This window comes from Paramormyrops kingsleyae, chromosome 22 (genome assembly GCF_048594095.1).
Source record: "Paramormyrops kingsleyae isolate MSU_618 chromosome 22, PKINGS_0.4, whole genome shotgun sequence".
Lineage (NCBI taxonomy): Eukaryota > Metazoa > Chordata > Actinopteri > Osteoglossiformes > Mormyridae > Paramormyrops > Paramormyrops kingsleyae.
In genome coordinates this window covers 9,561,531-9,581,279 of record NC_132818.1, presented here as the reverse complement: position 1 = coordinate 9,581,279, position 19,749 = coordinate 9,561,531, and the positions used below count along the sequence as shown (strand labels likewise).

General features: G+C 47.3%; 1 protein-coding gene and 1 long non-coding RNA gene across 2 annotated transcripts; one reads left to right on the top strand and one right to left on the bottom strand.

Moving 5' to 3' along the window:
- Nucleotides 1-14,241: 14,241 nt before the first annotated feature.
- On the top strand, nt 14,242-19,740 carry tha1 (threonine aldolase 1). The gene is made up of 8 exons (XM_072705057.1): nt 14,242-14,341; nt 15,193-15,440; nt 15,714-15,797; nt 15,877-15,965; nt 16,386-16,571; nt 17,620-17,757; nt 18,866-19,058; nt 19,332-19,740. Exons 1-8 carry the CDS (start codon nt 14,292-14,294, stop codon nt 19,637-19,639), a joined length of 1,296 nt encoding a protein of 431 aa, XP_072561158.1. The 5' UTR covers nt 14,242-14,291; the 3' UTR covers nt 19,640-19,740.
- Nucleotides 15,295-16,413, bottom strand: LOC140581649 (uncharacterized). The gene is made up of 3 exons (XR_011984772.1): nt 16,309-16,413; nt 15,596-15,715; nt 15,295-15,431 (listed from the first exon to the last, which is right to left on the bottom strand). It is a non-coding gene; the product is annotated as an uncharacterized lncRNA (long non-coding RNA).
- Nucleotides 19,741-19,749: the final 9 nt, after the last annotated feature.

The window sequence follows — 19,749 nt, the reverse complement described above, 5'->3', positions numbered from 1 at the left end:
CTACTGGGAGGGCACTAAGGGGCACTGCAGCGAAACTCCCCGTTGGTTTGTGGATGGAAACTCTAGCCAACTCTGCAGAATGACTGCTGGGAAGCCCCCCCCCCCCATTTCACTGCTTTGTCACTGCAGGTGTGCCTTCTGTTATTACTGTGCCCACGGAAATGTGTGAGGGGGCACTGCATGTGCCTGGCCACGAGACCCCTGCATATGTGTGTGTGTGTGTGTGTGTGTATGGGGGGGGGGGGGGCACAGTCATATCAGTGTGCAGCGTGGGCTGCAGTCAGCCATAATACTCGACTTCAGCTCCGCAAGGGCCTCATTGATGTGTACGGAGACACCTGGAACTACATGTCAGATGACATTTATTTTGTAGATGTTTCTGTCCAAAGCAACATGCAAGCAAGAGAGCAGAGAAATCAACCAGTTCCTGAAGCCATTGAGGATTAAGGGCCTTGCCCAAGGGCCCATCACTGGCATCACTCTGCCAGCCTTGGGGCTTGAACCAATGACCTACCGGAGGCTTTCTGATGGAGAGTCCTGACCCGTACTATATGTATTGGTTCGATAAGCCCTGTTTATTTGTCTGTGGTTCTGAGTGAGTTCTGTGTGCACGGGGATGCCTGAGTGTCTATATGAGGAGCTGAGAGTGAGCAAAAACATGGACTGTCTATACTTATGTCCCCTCGAGGTTATATCATTCTGACTCAAACCGTGTCTTTTCAGTAGTTGGGCTTTCTAGTCTCTGGAGGCGGATTTTCCTGCTAAAAGAAAAAAAAGTATAAAAGAAAAAACAAAAAAACAAAAATAGCTACAAGCCACCCACTAGTCTGTGGGGACGCGCTCACTGACAAAGGCCAAACGAATACTGCATAAACTGTAGGTGTCCGTTTGGGCGTTTCTCTCAAACAGCTCCTCGCTGAACACGTGGGATGCTAATTTCTCATCACCACGAGTAGCGGTTAGCATGCACACACGACGTGCCTGCGCGTGTGTGCAACCTGGTCGGAAACAGGAGCTTGAGGTTTAAGACAGTGACACTGTAGCCTCCTAGCTGCTAGTTAAAGCCTTGTTTACAGGTGCTCATATCACTGAGCGCATGTCAGCTTTGGGCCAGATACCGTGTCCAAGCAAAATAGAAGATTTTTCACTAATTAACTGTGTATACCACCGGTACCATAACGTATTGTACTACAGGCAGGGCAGTGCAGGTATTACAATACAAAATACTATAGGAACAACATAATTATAACTCAGACATTGAAATTTGGGTATCATAATATAGTACATTATAAACACGGGAGTATAGATATTATTATACCTTTCTGGAGTTTCCCTTACCCTCTAGTGTGTTATATAGCTTTATGTGCATGTAAATGGTCTACAAAGTCTTAAGGCCCAAAGTACACACCAAAGTGAGTAACTCTCACCACAGAAAACACTCTTCTCTAATCTGCCTGAAGTGCCTCATTGGAATTCCATTCTTTACTTCCGTGACATGATGAGGTCACCTTGTGATACAATCCTTATTGGCCGCCTACCTGCTAGGATTTGTCTGCAGACTGCAAGGCAGGGGCGGAACATGTAGGGCAGACTGACCAATCAGAGCACAAAGGGCTCATTGGGGGTGGGGCTTAAAGCTCCAACAGAGCATTTCAGACAGAGGGTGGAGATGTACAGTGTGAGAAAAATCATGTGTTTTTGGAACATTGAGGCATGTATGTCACACCTCGGACTGGGGAAGCAAGAGCAGGGAGACGGATAATTAGGGAACGAGGGATTTATTATGGAGACCGACAAGGCAGGGCACAAAACAGAAGTCAGACGTCAATGACCGAACCGGCACACAGAAGCAACAGACGATCGGGGCAGGACAATGTAAATCTTTTCCATTAGATCCCAAAAATAAAATTATGAACTGTGAAAATGAGTATAATACTGTAGAGCCCCTTTAAATGCAAAATACTATAAGCACTATAGAAATGGTATTATAAACACTTTAATACCAGTATAACACAAAACAAACACCATAAGACAGATATTGCAATACAGTATACTACTGGTACAAAGTGTGGTATTATAGTACAGTATATTATAGATACTATAGTTTGAGTATTATAATACAGTATACTAAAGGCACTTTTATATGGCTAATATAAGCCCTGTAACCTTTCCATACTATACAGACACTGAAATTTGGGTATTACAGTATAGTACATTAGAAACACCAGAGTACAGATACTAAATGCAATACTAAAAGCATTATAAACACTGTACTAAAGGTATTACATTGCCATAGGTTATAAGGAACTGAAATATGGATTTCATATGAGAAATAGGAGATGTTTCTTGGAGGTGGAAATGACTTGGGGGTCACGATCGGCAAGTCAATGTAGGGAGGTGCTGTTCCATTGACGGCCGCATATGTCATTCCCACTGGCGCCCTGACACTGTTTCTGTGCGGCAACTTAGCCTGGCATGAGAACAGAGGAACGTTCAATGCGCTCCAGAGGTCGACCAGTGGGGATACCCGGAACAGACTGCCTTAGAAAGAAGCTGAGCGTCTCAGTCTGTGTGTGTCATAAGTGCCCAGGAATCCAGTGTGGTCTCTGGCCACAGACTCAGCAGCAGCCTCCTGTTTGTTCTGCAGAGTCGCTGAGGTAGGACAGTGAGACCTCTTGCTTTCAGAGGTGAAAAGTTCAGGTCCACAAAGCAAATATTCAGACCAAGATTTTGTTTCATGTGCCCTGCGTTGGGCTGGCCCCCCATCCTGGGTAGTTCCCTGCCTCATGCCCGTAGCTTCCAGGATAGGCTCTAGACCCCCCGCAACCCAGAAGGATAAGCGGTTTGGAAAATGTATGAATGGATGGATGGATTTTGTTTCAACCAACCAGTTGAGTATAAAGAATCACAGTCACAGTCAGTATGATTTTTCCACTTCTGCCTGCTTTTACAGACCAGCTATGGAAATCTATAGCAAAGCTGCCATTCCTCATTTGCTGGGACTTGGCTTCGCTTTATAGATGTCTCTTGTTTGTTTTAGTACAGTATAGGGGATAGAAGTAATCCAGCAAACTATAGACCAATCAGTTTAACCTGCATAACTGGAAAGGTAATGGAAGCTATAATCCAAGTGAAAATGGTAGATTACCTGGATTCAAATAACATTCTGAGGGATAGCCAACATGGATTTAGGAGAGGTAGGTCCTGTTTAACTAATCTACTTGAGTTCTTTGAGGAAGCTACAAGAGAAATTGATCACAAAAAGGCCTACGATGTGATCTACTTAGATTTCCAGAAGGCCTTTGATGTTGTCCCCCACAAACGGCTCTTGCTAAAGCTCAAAACTGCAGGGATTTTAGGAACTATGGCAGCTTGGATTGAAAACTGGTTAACAGACAGGAAGCAGCGGGTAGTTATTAGAGGCACAATGTCACAGTGGGCCTGCGTTCATAGTGGGGTACCGCAGGGTTCAGTTTCAGGACCATTATTGTTCCTAATTTACATGAATGATATTGACAATACATACAGTAAACTGGTTACATTTGCAGACGACGCCAAGGTGGGTGGTGTAGCAGATACTAAATTAGCAGCACAGAGGCAACAAGGGGATCTTGATTGAATTAGCAACTGGGCTGATAACTGGCAGATGAAATTTAACATAGATTAATATAAGGTAATCCATGCAGGGAGCAGAAATATAAAGTACAGATATTTTATGGATTCCACTGAAATAAAGGTAGCTGATTATGAGAAAGACCTGAATTTGAGAAAACACTTCTTTACACAGCATGTAGTTAGAGTATGGAATAGTCTTCCTGTTAGTGTAGCTCAAGCTAAAACCCTGGGTTCCTTTAAATCAGAGCTAGATAAGTTTTTAACAACTCTGAGCTAATAGTTGAGTTCTCCCCGAACGAGCTTGATGGGCCAAATGGCCTCCTCTTGTTTTTAAATTTCTTATGTTCTTATGCCGACAGCCATCCATGGAGTTCCCAACGCCGAATGATGTACGGCACAGGAATCTCCACAAACTTCTGCTTAAACTGGGTTGGATGGGATACCACTTTTTTATAAAAAGGCACATTTATTGGCACGAGCGCGGACTAACCGGCATGTGATTTGAGAAGCCATCAACATGCTTGCGCAAGCGATGACCTCTGGCAGGACTCCACATTGTGCATGTCAGGGCAGGGCAATTCCAGAGAAACAATTGTACCCAGGATTTAATCGTCCCAGTGTACAGCTTGTGCTTATTAAAAGGAAAACAAATAATGCCTGACTAAACATATCTTGCAAGTACCTGAAATTTTCAGCACTTCCAATGAACTGAGTCATCGTTATTACCCAGGTAATAAAAAGAGACAATTTGTCAGTTATGCGTTTGCAGGGCAGTATTACATTAGTTTACTGTTTTGGTTTGCTAACCTTGAAAATCTCGTCTGGTCTTTATATAAGTCGCACAATAGTCGATTGTAATTCAGTTACTCAGCGGTAAAGTAATTAAAGTGATGCCATTATCGCCAGTTCATAGGAATCACACGAAGGCCGGGCTGCGTTCTACCCTCCCCTAACTCTGCCCACTTCCACAGAGCTCGCTTATGGTTTTATTGACTTTCAGTGTGATTATACCAAGGAAGTTCACTACAAAGAATCTTCCTGTGTATTTCTTACTCTCTTAAAATGACAAGCCACCACATCACTGCTGCTGGTGCTTTCCTCGCCAAACTTGCCCGCGGAGGAATTTCCTATGAATACAGCTCTTCCCCTGCCCTCTGTTCCACCCTCTCACCTGCTGCTGTTACTTTTCTGGCCAACGCTGATCTCTCTCTCGCTCGCAGCGGCCTCCGGGGCCGTTATCTAACTGCCGGCCCGAGACTGTGAGCGGAGTGTCGCTCAAATTTAGTTTCCAGGAACTCTAAATAGGAAGAAACTGTCTGCGCTTGGTGGTACAAGATGGCTCAGTGTAACCCTCCCCCCCCACAAAAAAAAAATAAAAAAATTGTTTACTACTGTTCAGGCATGTAGCCAGGTAACAAACCTATCAGTAGGGTTGCTGGACACCCCCTGAAATTAATTTCTGGCTACAAGTTGGGTTTGTGTGAATGGTGCTTTGACTAAAACAACCGCTGAGAACAGCTGCATTACTGCAGGCTAGCAGGTAGCGCAGAGACCGCAGGGCTGATAGCAGTTCCGTTTTAGCTTCAGACCAGGCGGTGTGAACTGGAGGTTACGCAGCCTACAGAGGTCGTGCACATTGACCTCAATGCAAATGGGGCTTTTCACCGTAATCTCTGTCTTCAGGTGAATCTTCCCAAGGCTGCGTCATGCCAGACAGTGCTCTTTCAGACCGCGGCACATTAACTCCATGTTTAATTTTATTTATCTCTGCTGCTGAGGAGCCCACCCCCCAAAGGAGACAGTCCTGTAACTGGGCAGCGTTAGCGCTGCGCTTATCGCTAACATGGCCACGCCTCTTACCGTTACATGGGAAGGGACACAATTAAAGGGAGATAAAACAGGCCCCTGGAAGGGGGGCCGACCAATGAGGCTGATTCTCCAATGGGGACCTTGGCTGTCCCCCTCAGCCCAGTCAACACAGACCGTTTTATTTACTTTTTAAAAACCTATATACTATTTGTCATACCACCCCCCGAACTCTCCCTGTTTGCTGCATTCCTGGTGTAGTGTGCATAACCTCTTTCTGAATTTTTATGCGTGTGTGTCCATGGTGGGGTGGGGGGGGAGGAGGGTTAGGTGAATAATATGTGTGACTTTGTACACTTGCGCAAAGTACACTAATGCTTTCAGCACATTCTATTATTATTTGTAAAATTGGATTTTTTAGGAGGGCAATTGAGGAGTGGTGACACGGCGGCACGGTTGGAAGCGATGTTGCCTAATACGTATGAGGGCCTGGCATCCCGTCTAGGGTGCACCCCTGGCCTTAGACCCAGCGCTGTCTGGGACAGGCTCCAGCGCCCCCCCCCCCCCCCCCCCCATTACCTTGTACAGTCAGCTCCATCCATTTCCTACATAAATAAGCATTTTTATCTCATTTGCATAGCTATGTGATGCGGCAAGTAGTGCTTGGCGAGTAGTGGTTTGGGACCATCTGGTGGATTCTGGGAAATTTTTAAGCAAAACTGCCTCAGATTCTGGCAGAAGACGACACTGGTGAGCACCCCGTGGTCTCAAGTGCTGAGAATGTGCCGGAAATCAGAAGCTACGCCACTGCATTTCCTCTTTCTATGGCTTCTGCCGGGGCCCGCGCGTGGCCGTTACGGGAAGAACCGTGAACACATATGAGAACTAAAATATGGCACTTTTATGAATGAGCCACCTGCACACCCCATGCTCCATTTTCAGTGCACTTTTGAAGCAAGAACAACTGGTGACTGTGAGACCGGACACCTACAGAGACCATTGCTAAGCTGCGTGTGGCGGCCATGTTTGTTTCAGAAACGTGGACATGCCAGCCATTGGTGTTGTCTCAGAAACTTAATTTTCAAATACTTTTCAGATACGGGACCTTTCTTTCTTATAATTTTTATATAGACTCGCCCCCAAGGCACTTGGCAAGAGTGTGTAGCAATTACTACGGTGTTTATTTAAAAAATGATGCATGAAACAGAAAAGGGAAGAGGGAATGGAAAAAAATACTAAATTATAGAAAAATTAGATTAAAGACTAAAAAGATGAAGGGTGAATTGGCATTTGTAAACAGTTCACTGCATTAGCCTAGCATCCCATCTAGGGTGATTCGCTGACTTGTGGTGGCTGGAATTCACTCCAGCCTATTCTCAAAACATTTACGGGAAAAGTGGTTTGGCAAAACGGAGGGATCCTGCTACCAGAACCTGAGCCTAAGCCACTATGAGCCGGGCATTACCAAAGAGGGCTGGGAGCAGTGTCACTATGGCGACCAGGTGCCCTGTCACGTGACTGCTTGGAAACTAGTCTGGTGTGTACATTAACAAGTCCAGCAGCCCAGAAGACGGCAGCAGAGTGAGCGGACGCCGCTTATCGCGGGATTGGCCCGGCTGCTGAGCTGAGGCGACACTGTGGCAACTGTGCTTTGCAAAGCACCCAGACTTTTGGAGAAAAAGGCTGATGACCGAAGACAGCACAACAATCTGGGCTTTCTGATGCTGAAAAGAAAAAGAATCTAATCTCCTTCTCCACCATGGCTTCGCAGTTAGGCCAGAGCTCTGGGATTGGGGGGGAACATGGCTTTCTGTATTTGCACAATGCATCTATAATGATAGGCTGGTGAAGCACTGTTTTCATGAGAAACATACGCTACTCGTCCCACACCACGTGCACTAGTGTGATCATCACTGACAGCACAATGGTGAACATGGGGAGGATGTGACCTTTCCCAAACCCGAAATATACACTCAGCAAGAGGATTGGTTGGCAAAGACTAAGATTGTGATATTTTCCATGCTTGCACCATGATATGTTAAGGGACATAGTTGCGGTTTGTTGAAATTGCTCTCACTGTGGGAAGAGCTTAACGCGTGAGCATCTAAGATGACATCAAGTAGTGCAGTTGTGGTGAATCTGAATAGCAAAGTTAACATTTCCACAGACTGTGTTCTTGACATCATTTTGACCAGTGTTTCCCAACACAGTCCTCAAGGAACCCCGGACAGCCCACGTTTTTGCTTCCTCCCAGCTCCCAGCCAATCAGGAACACCGAATACCTGGTACAGGTGCGCTGGGAGCTGAGAGGAGGCAAAAACGTGGACTGTCTGGAAACGTGGAAACACTGACTTTACAACACTGAGCTGCAATTGCTGACTCCGGCCTCAAGGTGGCATCACATCTGGACCAGTTTGCATCTCCTCCCACAGCGCAGATGTGTGTTATGTGTTGATCCCAGCACCCGCAGCCCCCCGGTAACGGAAAGTGACAGACATGGTTCAGCATGAACTTTTTTATTGTTTGCTGTATAAAATTTCAGGATGTAACTATCGTATAATGAGGGAACAGTCTGTTCTTACAGATGCATGCAGAGCCTGTTTTGTGGCCTTTGTGTGTGTGGGAATCACCACTTTCTCCTCTCTCTCTCTCTCTCTCTCTTTTATGTCCTTTTCGCTCCATGTGTCACGCAACCATTCCTCCAAACTTACTAACCTTCGCTACCTAATCTATGCACTGATCTCAGGTCAGCATCTTCTCCCCGCATCCATGCCCTCCCCCGGCAACAGTCACGTCTTATGGGACAGCTGTGCAGTGGCCTTTCCGGAGGGGGGGGAGGGGGGGGTACTCTCCTCGCCTGGGATTTCAGCTGTCGGTCGGGTGCTGAGTAAAAGCGTAACCCTGAACACGGCAGATGCAGGCTTCGGTGTTCAGGATCTGCTGGCTCTGCAGTGCACTGAACACCGGCTTTGACATAATTCAAACCATCCAGTTATGTGTGTCTCCTGCTTCCTCAACCCCAACCTGGGGGCAGAGCGTATTTATCTACGCTGCCAAGTATTCTGGGAAAGACTGCTGAGAGGGTGGGGGTGGCCTGAAGTGTGGGGGGGGGGGGGGGCTCCCATTGTGCCGAGCTGGGATGAAGTAACCCAATCTCCTCTTTGCTGAGGTAATGTTCGGGCCTCTTCAGACAACACCAGAGTGGATCAGATGGCACCGTGAGGACGGGGATGCAAAGAGAATTTACACAGATGCTGACAGGACGCAAGAGGCCCTTCGTACTACTGCAACTGAAAGGCATTCCTGTCATTAACAAATATTAGCCACCCAGCTGCACATGGCCTACTTCACCCTGTATGTACACCACACCCAAGGGCCGTGCAAACCTGCTCCACACAGCGATACACATGGATCTGTGCCTCTCACGCACACACACACAGGTCGGGTAAACATATCTTTATGGGGACCGCTCATTCATTTCTATGGAAAAAATGCTAACGCTAACTATGACTGCCCTAACCCCCACCCTGCCCTAACCATAACCATAAGTAACCAAGCAAAATACAAGAGTTTTTGCATTTTTAGTTTTTTCATTGCAGTCACAGATTTTTATTTAAAAACACACACACACAAACATTCATATGCAAAACCCTAATCCCAACAATGATGACCTTAACCCCTACCCAACCCTAACCTTAACTATAAGTAACCAAGCAAAATATGAGGTTTTTTGATTGCATTCACAGATTTTTTAGAAAATTGGATTTATCCTTGTGGTGACTGAAAAAATAGTCCCCACAAGGTCAATATAAAAGGTTTTTATCACATTTGGTCCCCAAAATATAATACATACATGAGCCACCCCCCCACCCAACACACACACATTCACACACACGTTCACACACAGGCAGGCTGAGTCCCGTCCCCCCCATCACTGGAGAATGGCCTGAGGCTCTTTCCACAGGATCGGACTGCTCTTCCATAGAATGCTATGCAAACATTCTGGTATTCAAACACGGTGCCAGTTACTGGATATTTTGAACTTATGCATTATAAATAAAGTGGACACTCCCCTGTTTGGGAAACTCCTGCCTAAAATAACAGTCATATCTCATGTGGTATTACGCTCCGTTTTCCTTTATGCTGAATTAGACATACAAAATACAGATGTGCGTGTGCGTGTGTGTGTATGTAGGCAAGCGAGCACCCGGAACACAGCCGGACCCACCAGGCGTTTGCGTACGTAAGTGAAGACGAGCTGTGTTTTTATTCAAGAAACATGTAAGCGGAGTTAATGCCGGCGCTGGTATGTACTGTACCTGCCTTCCTTACTGTAACTCCAGCCCTGCTGCTATTTATAGCACCTGCTGAGGTAGCTTCACCATACCGGTGTCCTTCCAGAGCACAGGGGCGGGACTGCGGCTGACAAACAGCAGGACGGGAACTCCGATAAGCGCCTCCTGGCACCCGGCCAATAACGCCCGGCCTGCGTGAACTGGTTAAGAAGATGCCCGGGGAGGATGCCCGCTCACAGCTGGCGATTTGGGTCTATCTGTGTTTTATTTGCAGTGAGGTTATTCATTTGCGAGTCATGAACTGGCTGCGTCCTCACAGGAACACAGCACCAGCCGCAGTGTTTCCCAGGCGTAGGAACGGGCCTGGAAGGGAGGCTGGGATTACTGGGCAGCAGGCTCTCACCAAAGAGCTTCTAAATCATCCCCGTTCAAAAGAGTCCGGGATGGGGGGGGGGGGGGGTCAGCATTCCGCCATCTCTTCCTGGAACCTTAGCTGCCCCCCCCCCCCCCATTAACTGGCGAACGGCAAGCGCTCCAAATCACGGCACACGACCTTGCATTATCGGCCATGACCTCATCTCGGGTTTTAGTGCAGACTCGCCAGATCAGTCAGTCGCTGTGGACAGTCTGGCGGCCGTCTCGCCAGCGCCCCCCGCCCCCCCCCTTATATGGGTCCCTCGTATTATTTTATGACTCAATGCCTGTGGTCACTTATTTTCTTTCTTTTTTTTGCAGGCCGCTGTACCTCCCGCTGAGGTCGATCCGCCGCACGCTGAGCTCCCCCCGGCCACCGCTGGGGGTAAATGAGCCGATTCACGCCCAACACACTCCCCATGGCTGATCCCAAGGGACTGAGGATTGTAGCGGTTCATCTCCCCAGCGCCTGAGGTCGTGGCTGCTCCTCCTCAACCTTAGTAATGCTGAGTAACGCGTTTTTCTTTCCCTCTGCTTTCATGCTGCCATCCCAGTGTCATCACCCGCAGGCGCCTCCGACGCTCATTTCTCATGACACCGTTCCAGGGCCAGCTCATCACATCCTCAGCTTCTCCATGTTCCTGACTTTTGCCTGACTAATGCCCCCCCCCCCCCCAACAGAACAGCCCCTCCCACTTCACAAGCAAACACAAACAGTTCCCGCACGGTACCGATTAACACCCTGATTCAACACTTAGGCCTGATAACGTGTATGATAACGAATTTGTGAGATTGCTTTCTGTAACCCGCCTTTGTAGTCGAGGGCAGGGACCAGTGCTGACCTGGATGTCTGCTCTGTGTGTGTGTGTAACAATATTACAGTGGGTGCTGGGTGTGATGCATTAAGGTACCGACAAATGCTTACCGTAACGCTTGGCTTGAGTCCTGTCTAGGGTGCCAACATAAATTCTCCTGCCCGCCCCCCCCCCCCTCCCCCCACCAACCATGGGGTGTGAGTGACACCCTAGTGGGGGGAGAGCTGGCAGGGACCACGGGCGTGAGCTCATGCGTGCCGAATGCCAGCCCCGGTGAGGCTCACGCGGTGAACAAGCCCTCTGAAGGTATGCCAGCGTCTGGGCTCACTGCACCCTTGGTCCAAGAAGGACCGAGGGTGCAGTGAGAGACAGCCATCTTCTACCTGAGGCTCCGCCCCCCCCCCCTAATCATACTGTCCAGCGATTATGCTGCCAGTGTGACGAGGTCACTGCCCTCGAGTCACTCACAGCTGCAGTGTTTACATGCCAGCCAAAGATCCCACGAGAACTGGACTTGTTTAGCATGGGCTTCCAAAACGTTTCCCTTGTCCTCTGGGGTTAAGAGACACAAAGGATACATTTTGTCTCTAAGTATGGACGTCCTGTGTCTCCCACACGAAAGCCAGATGGCTATCTTTCCTGTCATTCAGCCGCTCCAAAAAACGTGAAAACACTTTTCGAGACAATGGAGAAACTTGTGCAGGATTGAGTAGAGACACAATGGGCCCGTTTGAGATGACCTTCACAAACGCTGGACCGCATTGTCCTTCTTTGGATAGCAGTGCGCTCCGGAACAGTTGGAAATTGCAGTGAAAGGTCTCTTAGGAGTCACACATGCAATATGGAGCTCAGCTCCTCAAAGAAGGTTGATGGGGAAAAGGAATTTTGGCCTTAAATAGTTAAACAGTTGTGATAGCAGGACACAAGACCCATCTGCAATACATAGGATACACAGAGGAGGTTCTAGCGTACCTGGGCAAAATCTGAGGGTTGGGGATGGTGACAATTGTCAAATGGGCAGGAGGGAGTGTACCGGGGGGGGGGGGGGGGGGCACCCCTCAGATGGATAATTGCCATCTTGCCTTTCCTAAGACTGATGTCACATACATGGTATTTAGGTGCATGACGTAGGAGTATGTCTGCCCTTGGAGTCCATGCATGATTTCAGTGGTGAGACACGGTGATATCATTGTTGTAATTGTTGCTATATGTCTGCATAACATCCCCCCGGGTTGAGGAACGTGTCCATGCTGTGCACTGACTTGCATGTCTGGTGTGGGTAATTTAGATCAGGCACGCCACAGACGAACGTACTGCCTCTGACTCTTCCTCTGTGCATCGAAAACATCCTCAGGACACCAGCTCTGTCGATCAAGGGCCCTAGCCATGCCCACCGTGGCGTTCAGCTTGTGTCAGCCTAGTGGACGGAAGGGCTAACTGCAGTGAAAGGCTGTAAAAAGAGCAAAGTTCCAAGAAATGGACTTTTGAGGTTGCGTAAGCCTCAGGCCATGGAACTCTGTCCCTTGATCAGCCTCACCTGTCAGTGACCTGCTAACAAGACACCAAAGCATTGAACTTCATAGCCAAGGTGACTGACCTCAGCACAGGTACATAGCTGATGCTCTTATCTAAAGCGACTTACAGTAGAGGGAAGGGTCACAACTCATGCATGCTCCCTGTGATTTGAACCCATAACCATTGCATTGCTTACACTATGTGCCATTTGTTGAAGTGCTGAGTTTACATGGGTATGCAAGCTGAGTTGCATCTCTACATATGTGCAACAGTCCATTTGGTGTCTGTGATCAGCATTATTCATGCATGTTGACTGTGGAGCACTTTGGATGCTTGGGGTGGGGGGCTTTTATTTATTGACATCCCCATAAGTGTAAATTACGGGTCGGATGTGGGGGTTGTAACCCCCAGTAATCAAAACCGGCTGCAGGTTTTAATCACGTCTCCCCCTATATGGATGGAGACCTCAACTCCCCCAATGTTCAAACCAGCGTTATGCTCTTGGGCATCCCCAACCAATCAGAGCGCCATGTTGAACCCTGCTAGGACTGAGGGACCTCTGTCCTAAAGTCTATACACCAGTCTGTCCCTCTGCACCAAGTCCGTCCTACTGTATTAAATCTGTACCTCACTGAAATGTCACTAGAGGGGCAGGTGATGAATTGTTTGTGTCCTGCATTGACATGAAATGGCACTGCTACACACTTAATGTGCTTTATGTTATCAGGGTAACATCCATTGCTCTCTGTTGTGCAGAATATCCTATTATCTTCAGGATCTGTCGATCGTTTTTGGTCAATTCTGTAAAAAACATCTACAATAGGAGACTTTTTAGTTTATAGTGCAGTAGACAGTTATTAATACTATTTTACTCTGAACTTTTATGTAAGACAATACTGCGTGGCTTAATTCGGAGAGACGCACGTTTGGACTCACTGGCTACAGCATTTTAACTATCTAATTGGAGGTTTAGCTTTAATAGTTTTGACTTTATAATTACATTCAAGGACTGCAGCTGTTTTGCTGTTTATGTTGAATGTACTGCCTATGGTGCAGTGTTTTAAAAAGTGCAATACCTTATACAGCATTACTAAGCACGCAGAAGAATACTGGCAATCATCCCGCTCCCAAGAGACCATCTTCCTTGCGAAGTCATAATTTTTCTACTGCCTGGCAGGAAACCTGTGTGCTATTAAGTGAATTGGCGTTCTGAAGAAAGCCAAATTCTTGAGCAACTGGGATTTTGTCATTTAAGAATCGCTGTGTTGCTTCACATATTTCTCAAATTTCCAAGAGTCCGAGATGTGCCCACAAGATGCTGCGTGTGTCACGCCTGCGTTTCCCAAGCAATGGATCAGCATTAATCTTAGCCATACGACCATAACCGCCTCAAGAAAAGTATTCCCCAAGCTTCGGGGGGTGGGGGGGGGGCACGCTGCTCAAAACCTTTCATTCAGCTGTTGTTGTATACTGTTTGCATGTATGCTGGTATTCAAATGATGAAAGTAAAAGAAGATGACGAAAACAAATAAAAAGATAAGCAAGTTACTTTTTTTCAAAAAACATGTTGTGTGGGTGGAATCCCAGACGTTTGCAGTCCGCATGAATTTCAAGAGCTGGGGATCATTTTCAGTCTTAAACAATGAACCCTTTCACCGAGCTACTCGCGACACGCCGCATCATTTCTTTATACTAAAGCGACATCTAGTGGTAAAGAAGAATTTCGGACTGTCACTATCAGCCTATTTCTACGGAATGTTTCCACTTCCGTTCCCAAGAAGCGTAAGTCATATTTATGTCGACTTCACTGTGAATACCGAGAATGTAGATCATGTACATAAAACGGGCACTGATCGAAAAAAAGGGATCATATATTCATTAGTGAGTCACAAATACCGTTTATAACATATAGAATCATAATATTAATCCGTACTATATATATCTAAAAATATATCAGAGCTGCCAACTTCGGTAGGCTGGCTGGCGTGAGATTTTCTATTCGAGAGAAGTATGCACAGGCATTTACATGTATGTATCAGCTTTATTACCTTGTAAAAAGTCTGTAGGGTTTGCAAACTATTACAACGCTTTTGATGTCGCCAATTTAGGTTTATAATGGAATATAATTTGCCGTAAGATTTTTTGTGTGCGCGTGAGTGTCTGAAACGGTCATGCCAGATGCGCTAGAGTTGGCAACCCTGATATATCCTCCTGAGACCCAAGGGAAAAAGTGTCCTTCGATTTTAGGTTATTTGTCTTTGGAGGAAATAAGACATCTTACAATTTAGATTTTTTCAAATTTATTTTTATTTTTAATTTCACAGCATGTCCTCTTTAGTGTACAACAGGAATGAATATGTTTCCTTACATCAGTGAAAAGATAGATGTAAAAATAACATGTCCACTACAATAGACATAAATTAATGGGTGGGGTCTCAGGAAGACATATATAAATCTCATTACACGTAATTTTGCTTAAAACTTTAAACAAGTTAGGAGATATCGACGATGCCATATCGATTAAAACTGCCTTGCGTTGTGAAGCAATTGAAGTACACTAGATGATTGTCGAGTGCAATGATCCAAAGTCCATGTACAGTAGTAATAGCTCTCGTGCCGTGATGCGTGACCGGGGGTCGGGAATACGGAGATGCAATCCTTTACCGTCACCTGTTTCTTGTGTCTCCAGAAGTCGCCATGTCTTTGAAAAGCCTTACTGTTTCTGCTTTCAGTCTGTTGCAGTTTATTAAACATGGTGCCAAGCATGTTGGGAATCGTGGGTTTACGGTGGCTGGGATGGGTCATTCTGTCAGGTTTTACTATGGTAAGCCTGCAGACCATGGCCTGGGCGCCTCCACTCCGGTTCGGACTGTGGACCTCCGAAGTGATACTATCACCAAGCCCGGAGCAGCAATGCGCAAAGCCATGGCCGAAGCAGAAGTTGGAGACGATGTGTTTGGAGAGGACCCGTCTGTAAACGGTTGGGGAAAAGTTACTGTTGTTAATATGATCTCTTTAGCTGGGGTTATGACCACTGTACTTGTCAGAATATATCTTATTCTGTAAGAAATACTGTAACAAATTGTGCAAAATTATGCACACAGGCATTTGCATTAAAAAAAAAAAAACACTTACCGTTGCATTCACATCCTGCCCAATATATTCGATTAAGCAGTAAGTTTAGTGTTTGCTCAACTGAACTTGTTACACACTCTGGACGCCACTGCCGCTCTTGATGTGCGTTTTCCAACAGAACTGCAAAAGCAAGCGGCAGAGATGTTTGGCATGGAGGCTGCCCTGTTCGTGCCTTCAGGGACCATGAGTAACCTTATTGCAGGTAGCGTAAATTAAGTCAATTTTAGTGCGAAAGTCTTTTGATCAGCTGACGGACTACAGCGCATCTTCGTCTGTTTCAGTCATGGTGCATTGCAAAGAAAGGGGAGACGAGATGATTGTGGGAGATCGGTCACACATGCACGTCTATGAGCAGGGTGGAAGTGCACAGGTACGGACAGAATAGTGCTGGTAGGAAAGCAAAAGTTGAGTCTGGTATAAATACAGAATTGTGACTTTTGTGATGATGCCACCAGTCAGTAAATCGTTTATGCCCTTGGGCTGTATCTTTCTCACTTCCTTATCTGCTCTGTACTTGAATCAGGAACTCTGGAATTTCTCGCAACATGAGAATTTTTTTTTAAGAAAAATGCCAAGTATTTAGGGCAGAAATTTTGGAGGGTGTGGCAATATATAAACAATATGATGTATTTTTGCCACAAAATCTTTAAGGAACCAAGAATGAAGTTACATGAAGTTGGATATTTGGAATTTCAGTTGGGCTTTTTACATACTGGGAGGGTGTGCGAGCCTCCACTGTGACACTATGCAGGTCGTCCATCCATCCACCTGCCTGTTTGTGTCTGTTTAGCTGGCTGGCGTTCCCTCCTCCATGGTAGCCAACCTGCCCGATGGCACCTTCGACTTGGCAGAGGTGGAGGCCAAGATCCGGCACGGCTACCCAGACGCGCACTACCCTCGCTCCCGCTTGGTGTGTGTGGAGAACACGCAGAACATCCAGGGGGGGCGTGTGCTCCCTCTCTCCTTTCTCCAGGAGGTGAGGCCCCTTTGGTCTAGCATCGAACCTGTGTCCTTAATACACAGAATTGTGTGTAGCCACACAGGCAGCCTGTGTGTTAAAGCACAGAGAACAACCATTGGGTTGCGGTGAGAGAGGAGAAAGGCTACAGATCATCTTGTTGATTAGCTAGAGGAATGTGGGTATTACCATCTACTCCTACTCTAACTATATGGACTGAAATTAATGTCAATGTAAATGCAGTTTCATGCTCCCCGGTCGCCCAGAGGAGGATGGGGTCCCCTTCTGAGTCTAGGTTCCTCTCAAGGTTTCTTCCTGCTAGAGGGAGTTTTTCCCTGCCACTGTCGCCTCAGTGCTTGGTGGGGGTTCGGGCCGGTTAAATGTAAAGTGCTTTGTGACAATGACTGTTGTTAAAAGCGCTATATAAATAAAATTGAATGAATTGAATTTTATCCCACGAAGGTGAGGGCAGTGTCCCGTGCAGATCTGATACTGTGTTCCATTTGAAGTCGGAATTTCCAAATTCCTAGTCAGAAATTTCATCTGGAACGCCCCCTGAAGTCGAAATTCCGACAGAAAGTCGGAGGAATCTACACAACCCCAACCTCAGAATTCAAGATGTCTGCACCCTTTGTCAGCAGAAGTGAAATCTGTAGTTATATAGTTAATTAGCACTTATGTCTTATTTAGTTGTACATGCAGACTGTTCACCTATCTGTGGGCATGTTGCTGCAGTGTTTGTATGCACAAAATACTGCATCATGCATTGAACCTGGCTAGAATTGGTATTGGTGAATGGCCTTTCGACTTTTGTTGCTGGAACGCGGTTAACTCAGGTGTGACGTCATTCGCAGCTCCAACTGATGACCCTTAAGATAAACTGAATGCAGCCTGGAACCCAAACAGTACAGTGTCTGTACTGCCCCCAGTGGCGGTTGGACAACATTATGTTTAGAATCACGCATGGATCACAGAAATCTGTTTACGAACAGGAGCTCTTGAAGTATGTGTACATTGTGCTGACCATCCCGCACCCGTGTGTGTCTTTATGTGTGTGTGTCCACAGCTGCGCTCACTGGCGGACCGCTATGATCTGAAAGTGCACATGGACGGCGCCCGGCTGATGAACGCAGTGGTGGCACTGGGTGTGGCCCCTTCTGTCATCCTGCGGCACTGTCACACCGTCAGCGTCTGCCTGTCCAAGGTAGCTCCTCTCTCTCTCTCTCTCTCTCTCTCTCTCTCCCCCTATCAGTCCACTTCCATTAGCACGACACATGGGTTGTGATTGCACACTGCAAATCCCACATCGTCACTTAATAATTAGCAATATTCCCCACATCTGCACACCCTTCACACCCTGGTGATGTTCACCCCCAGCATGCATTTGGACGCGGGGTTGGATTTAACACTTAGCTGGCGGATGGTGGCTCGTGGCTCGTGGGCCACGGGGAGGTCCGAAGGCGACATTTAAAATCCATCCTTGTCGCTTCGCAGTAAGGGCAGCCGTCTGAAAGCTTGGTGCTCTGGGGCATCATGGCATGGCTGGGAGGTCGCTGTTAATCTCAGCCCCGTGGATGCGAGTGGGTGGCAGAGGGCTTTGGGCCTCTTTCAGACACCTCGCTCTGAAGTTACATCAGACATGCATCTACATCTGAGCTGAAGGAATAAAAACGAATACAGGCAGATCCCCAGGTTATGAACAAGATCTGTCTGATCTGTCTTTAAGTTAAATTTATAGACAAGTTGGAAAAATAAAACATCATAATTATTATGAGTGGGCTGACCATCTCATTTGTAAAACGCCACGCGCACCCAAAATTGAGTACAGACAGTCCAAGTTATGAACGAGATCGATTCCCTAAGTTTCTCTTTAAGTTGAATATGTAGGTAAGTTTGAAAAATACTACAGTGCATAATAGTAATAATTATAGAGTAATAATAAAAGTAACTACATACAGTACTGTACTGTACCTCAAGTCGCCAAACTGCTGAAGCTGAAGCTGTGACACTTATGCAGTTTTCATGAGTGTCACAGAATAGTATGCACGTTCCTTATTATGGACCGTTATATTTTATGTCAATTTTTAATGTAGCAGGCTTTATGGCAGCCTGTCTGTAAGTATGAGTTGTCCATAACTCGGACGTTCTTAACCTGGGGACAGCCTGTATATCGCCATTTTGTCACCTGCATGTTTGGCTTATCTGCCAACGCGGCGATCAGTGTGGCAGCACAGATTTTTGAGTCTGTAGCCGCCTAATCACTCTTTCTTTGCTGCTGTGTGTGATTGGACCTATCCGTCCGTGTGGCACAGGGCCTCGGTGCACCAGTGGGCACCATACTGGCTGGCCCGGGGGACTTTGTGCAGAGGGCGGTGCGTGCCCGCAAGGCCCTGGGCGGGGGGATGCGTCAGGCGGGCATCCTGGCCGCCGCGGGCAGGCTGGCCTTGACGGACATGGTGGGCCGATTGCAGGAGGATCACCAGCGAGCCAGGAGCTTTGCGGAAGGTAACGCGCCCCCCCCCCCTCCATCATCCGGGGGAGGATCCCACACACACCATCCCGTCAGACTCCATTCGCCAGTCCTGAAGGCGGTGTGCGACCATGAGTTATGGTACCAAAAGTCATTGACAGGAAATTAAATAGTACCAGAGCTGCCTTTTATAACAGGGTGGATAAAAAATCTTATAGATCCATCATTTATGTCCGCTTCCTGGCTGTAGATTTGCTAAGGGAGCTGAGGACCGTTTGCCGTTTGCTCAACCCCCCCCCCCCTTCCAGCACTGATGCAGTGCGACCCACCCCTCTACCAAGTGGACATGACTGCCGTGGAGACCAACATCCTGCGCTTCTACCTGCGTGCGCCGAGCCTGAGCCCGGCGGAGTTCTGCGAGCATGCAGCCAGCGTGTGTGACGACGAGGTCCGGGTGCTGGGCCAAGGCGTGCGGCTGCTCATGTTCCCGCATGTTGGGGGCTCCATCCGGGCCGTCTGGCACCTGGGCGTCACCGATGACGACACCCGGGCTGCCGTCGCGAAGATGGGCTTCCTGGCTCGGCGGTACGCACGGGCGGCCGATCGGATCCAGTGAGGCGCGCCGGGGAGAACCTGGCCAGTCATAACATTGCCCAGAGTGGACACACTTAGCAGAATTATTCCAAACAATAATTGATCAGAGCTGTTTGGAGAGAATCCTGCGAT

Bases quoted from the DNA above. Each gene is read 5' to 3' on its own strand.
- tha1 (XM_072705057.1), top strand. From the start codon at position 14,292: ATGTACATAAAACGGGCACTGATCGAAAAAAAGGGATCATATATTCAT. The intron at 15,798-15,876 runs GTAGCGTAAATT...CGTCTGTTTCAG, and splicing joins CATGAGTAACCTTATTGCAG to TCATGGTGCATTGCAAAGAA. The intron at 19,059-19,331 runs GTAACGCGCCCC...CCCCCCTTCCAG, and splicing joins AGCCAGGAGCTTTGCGGAAG to CACTGATGCAGTGCGACCCA.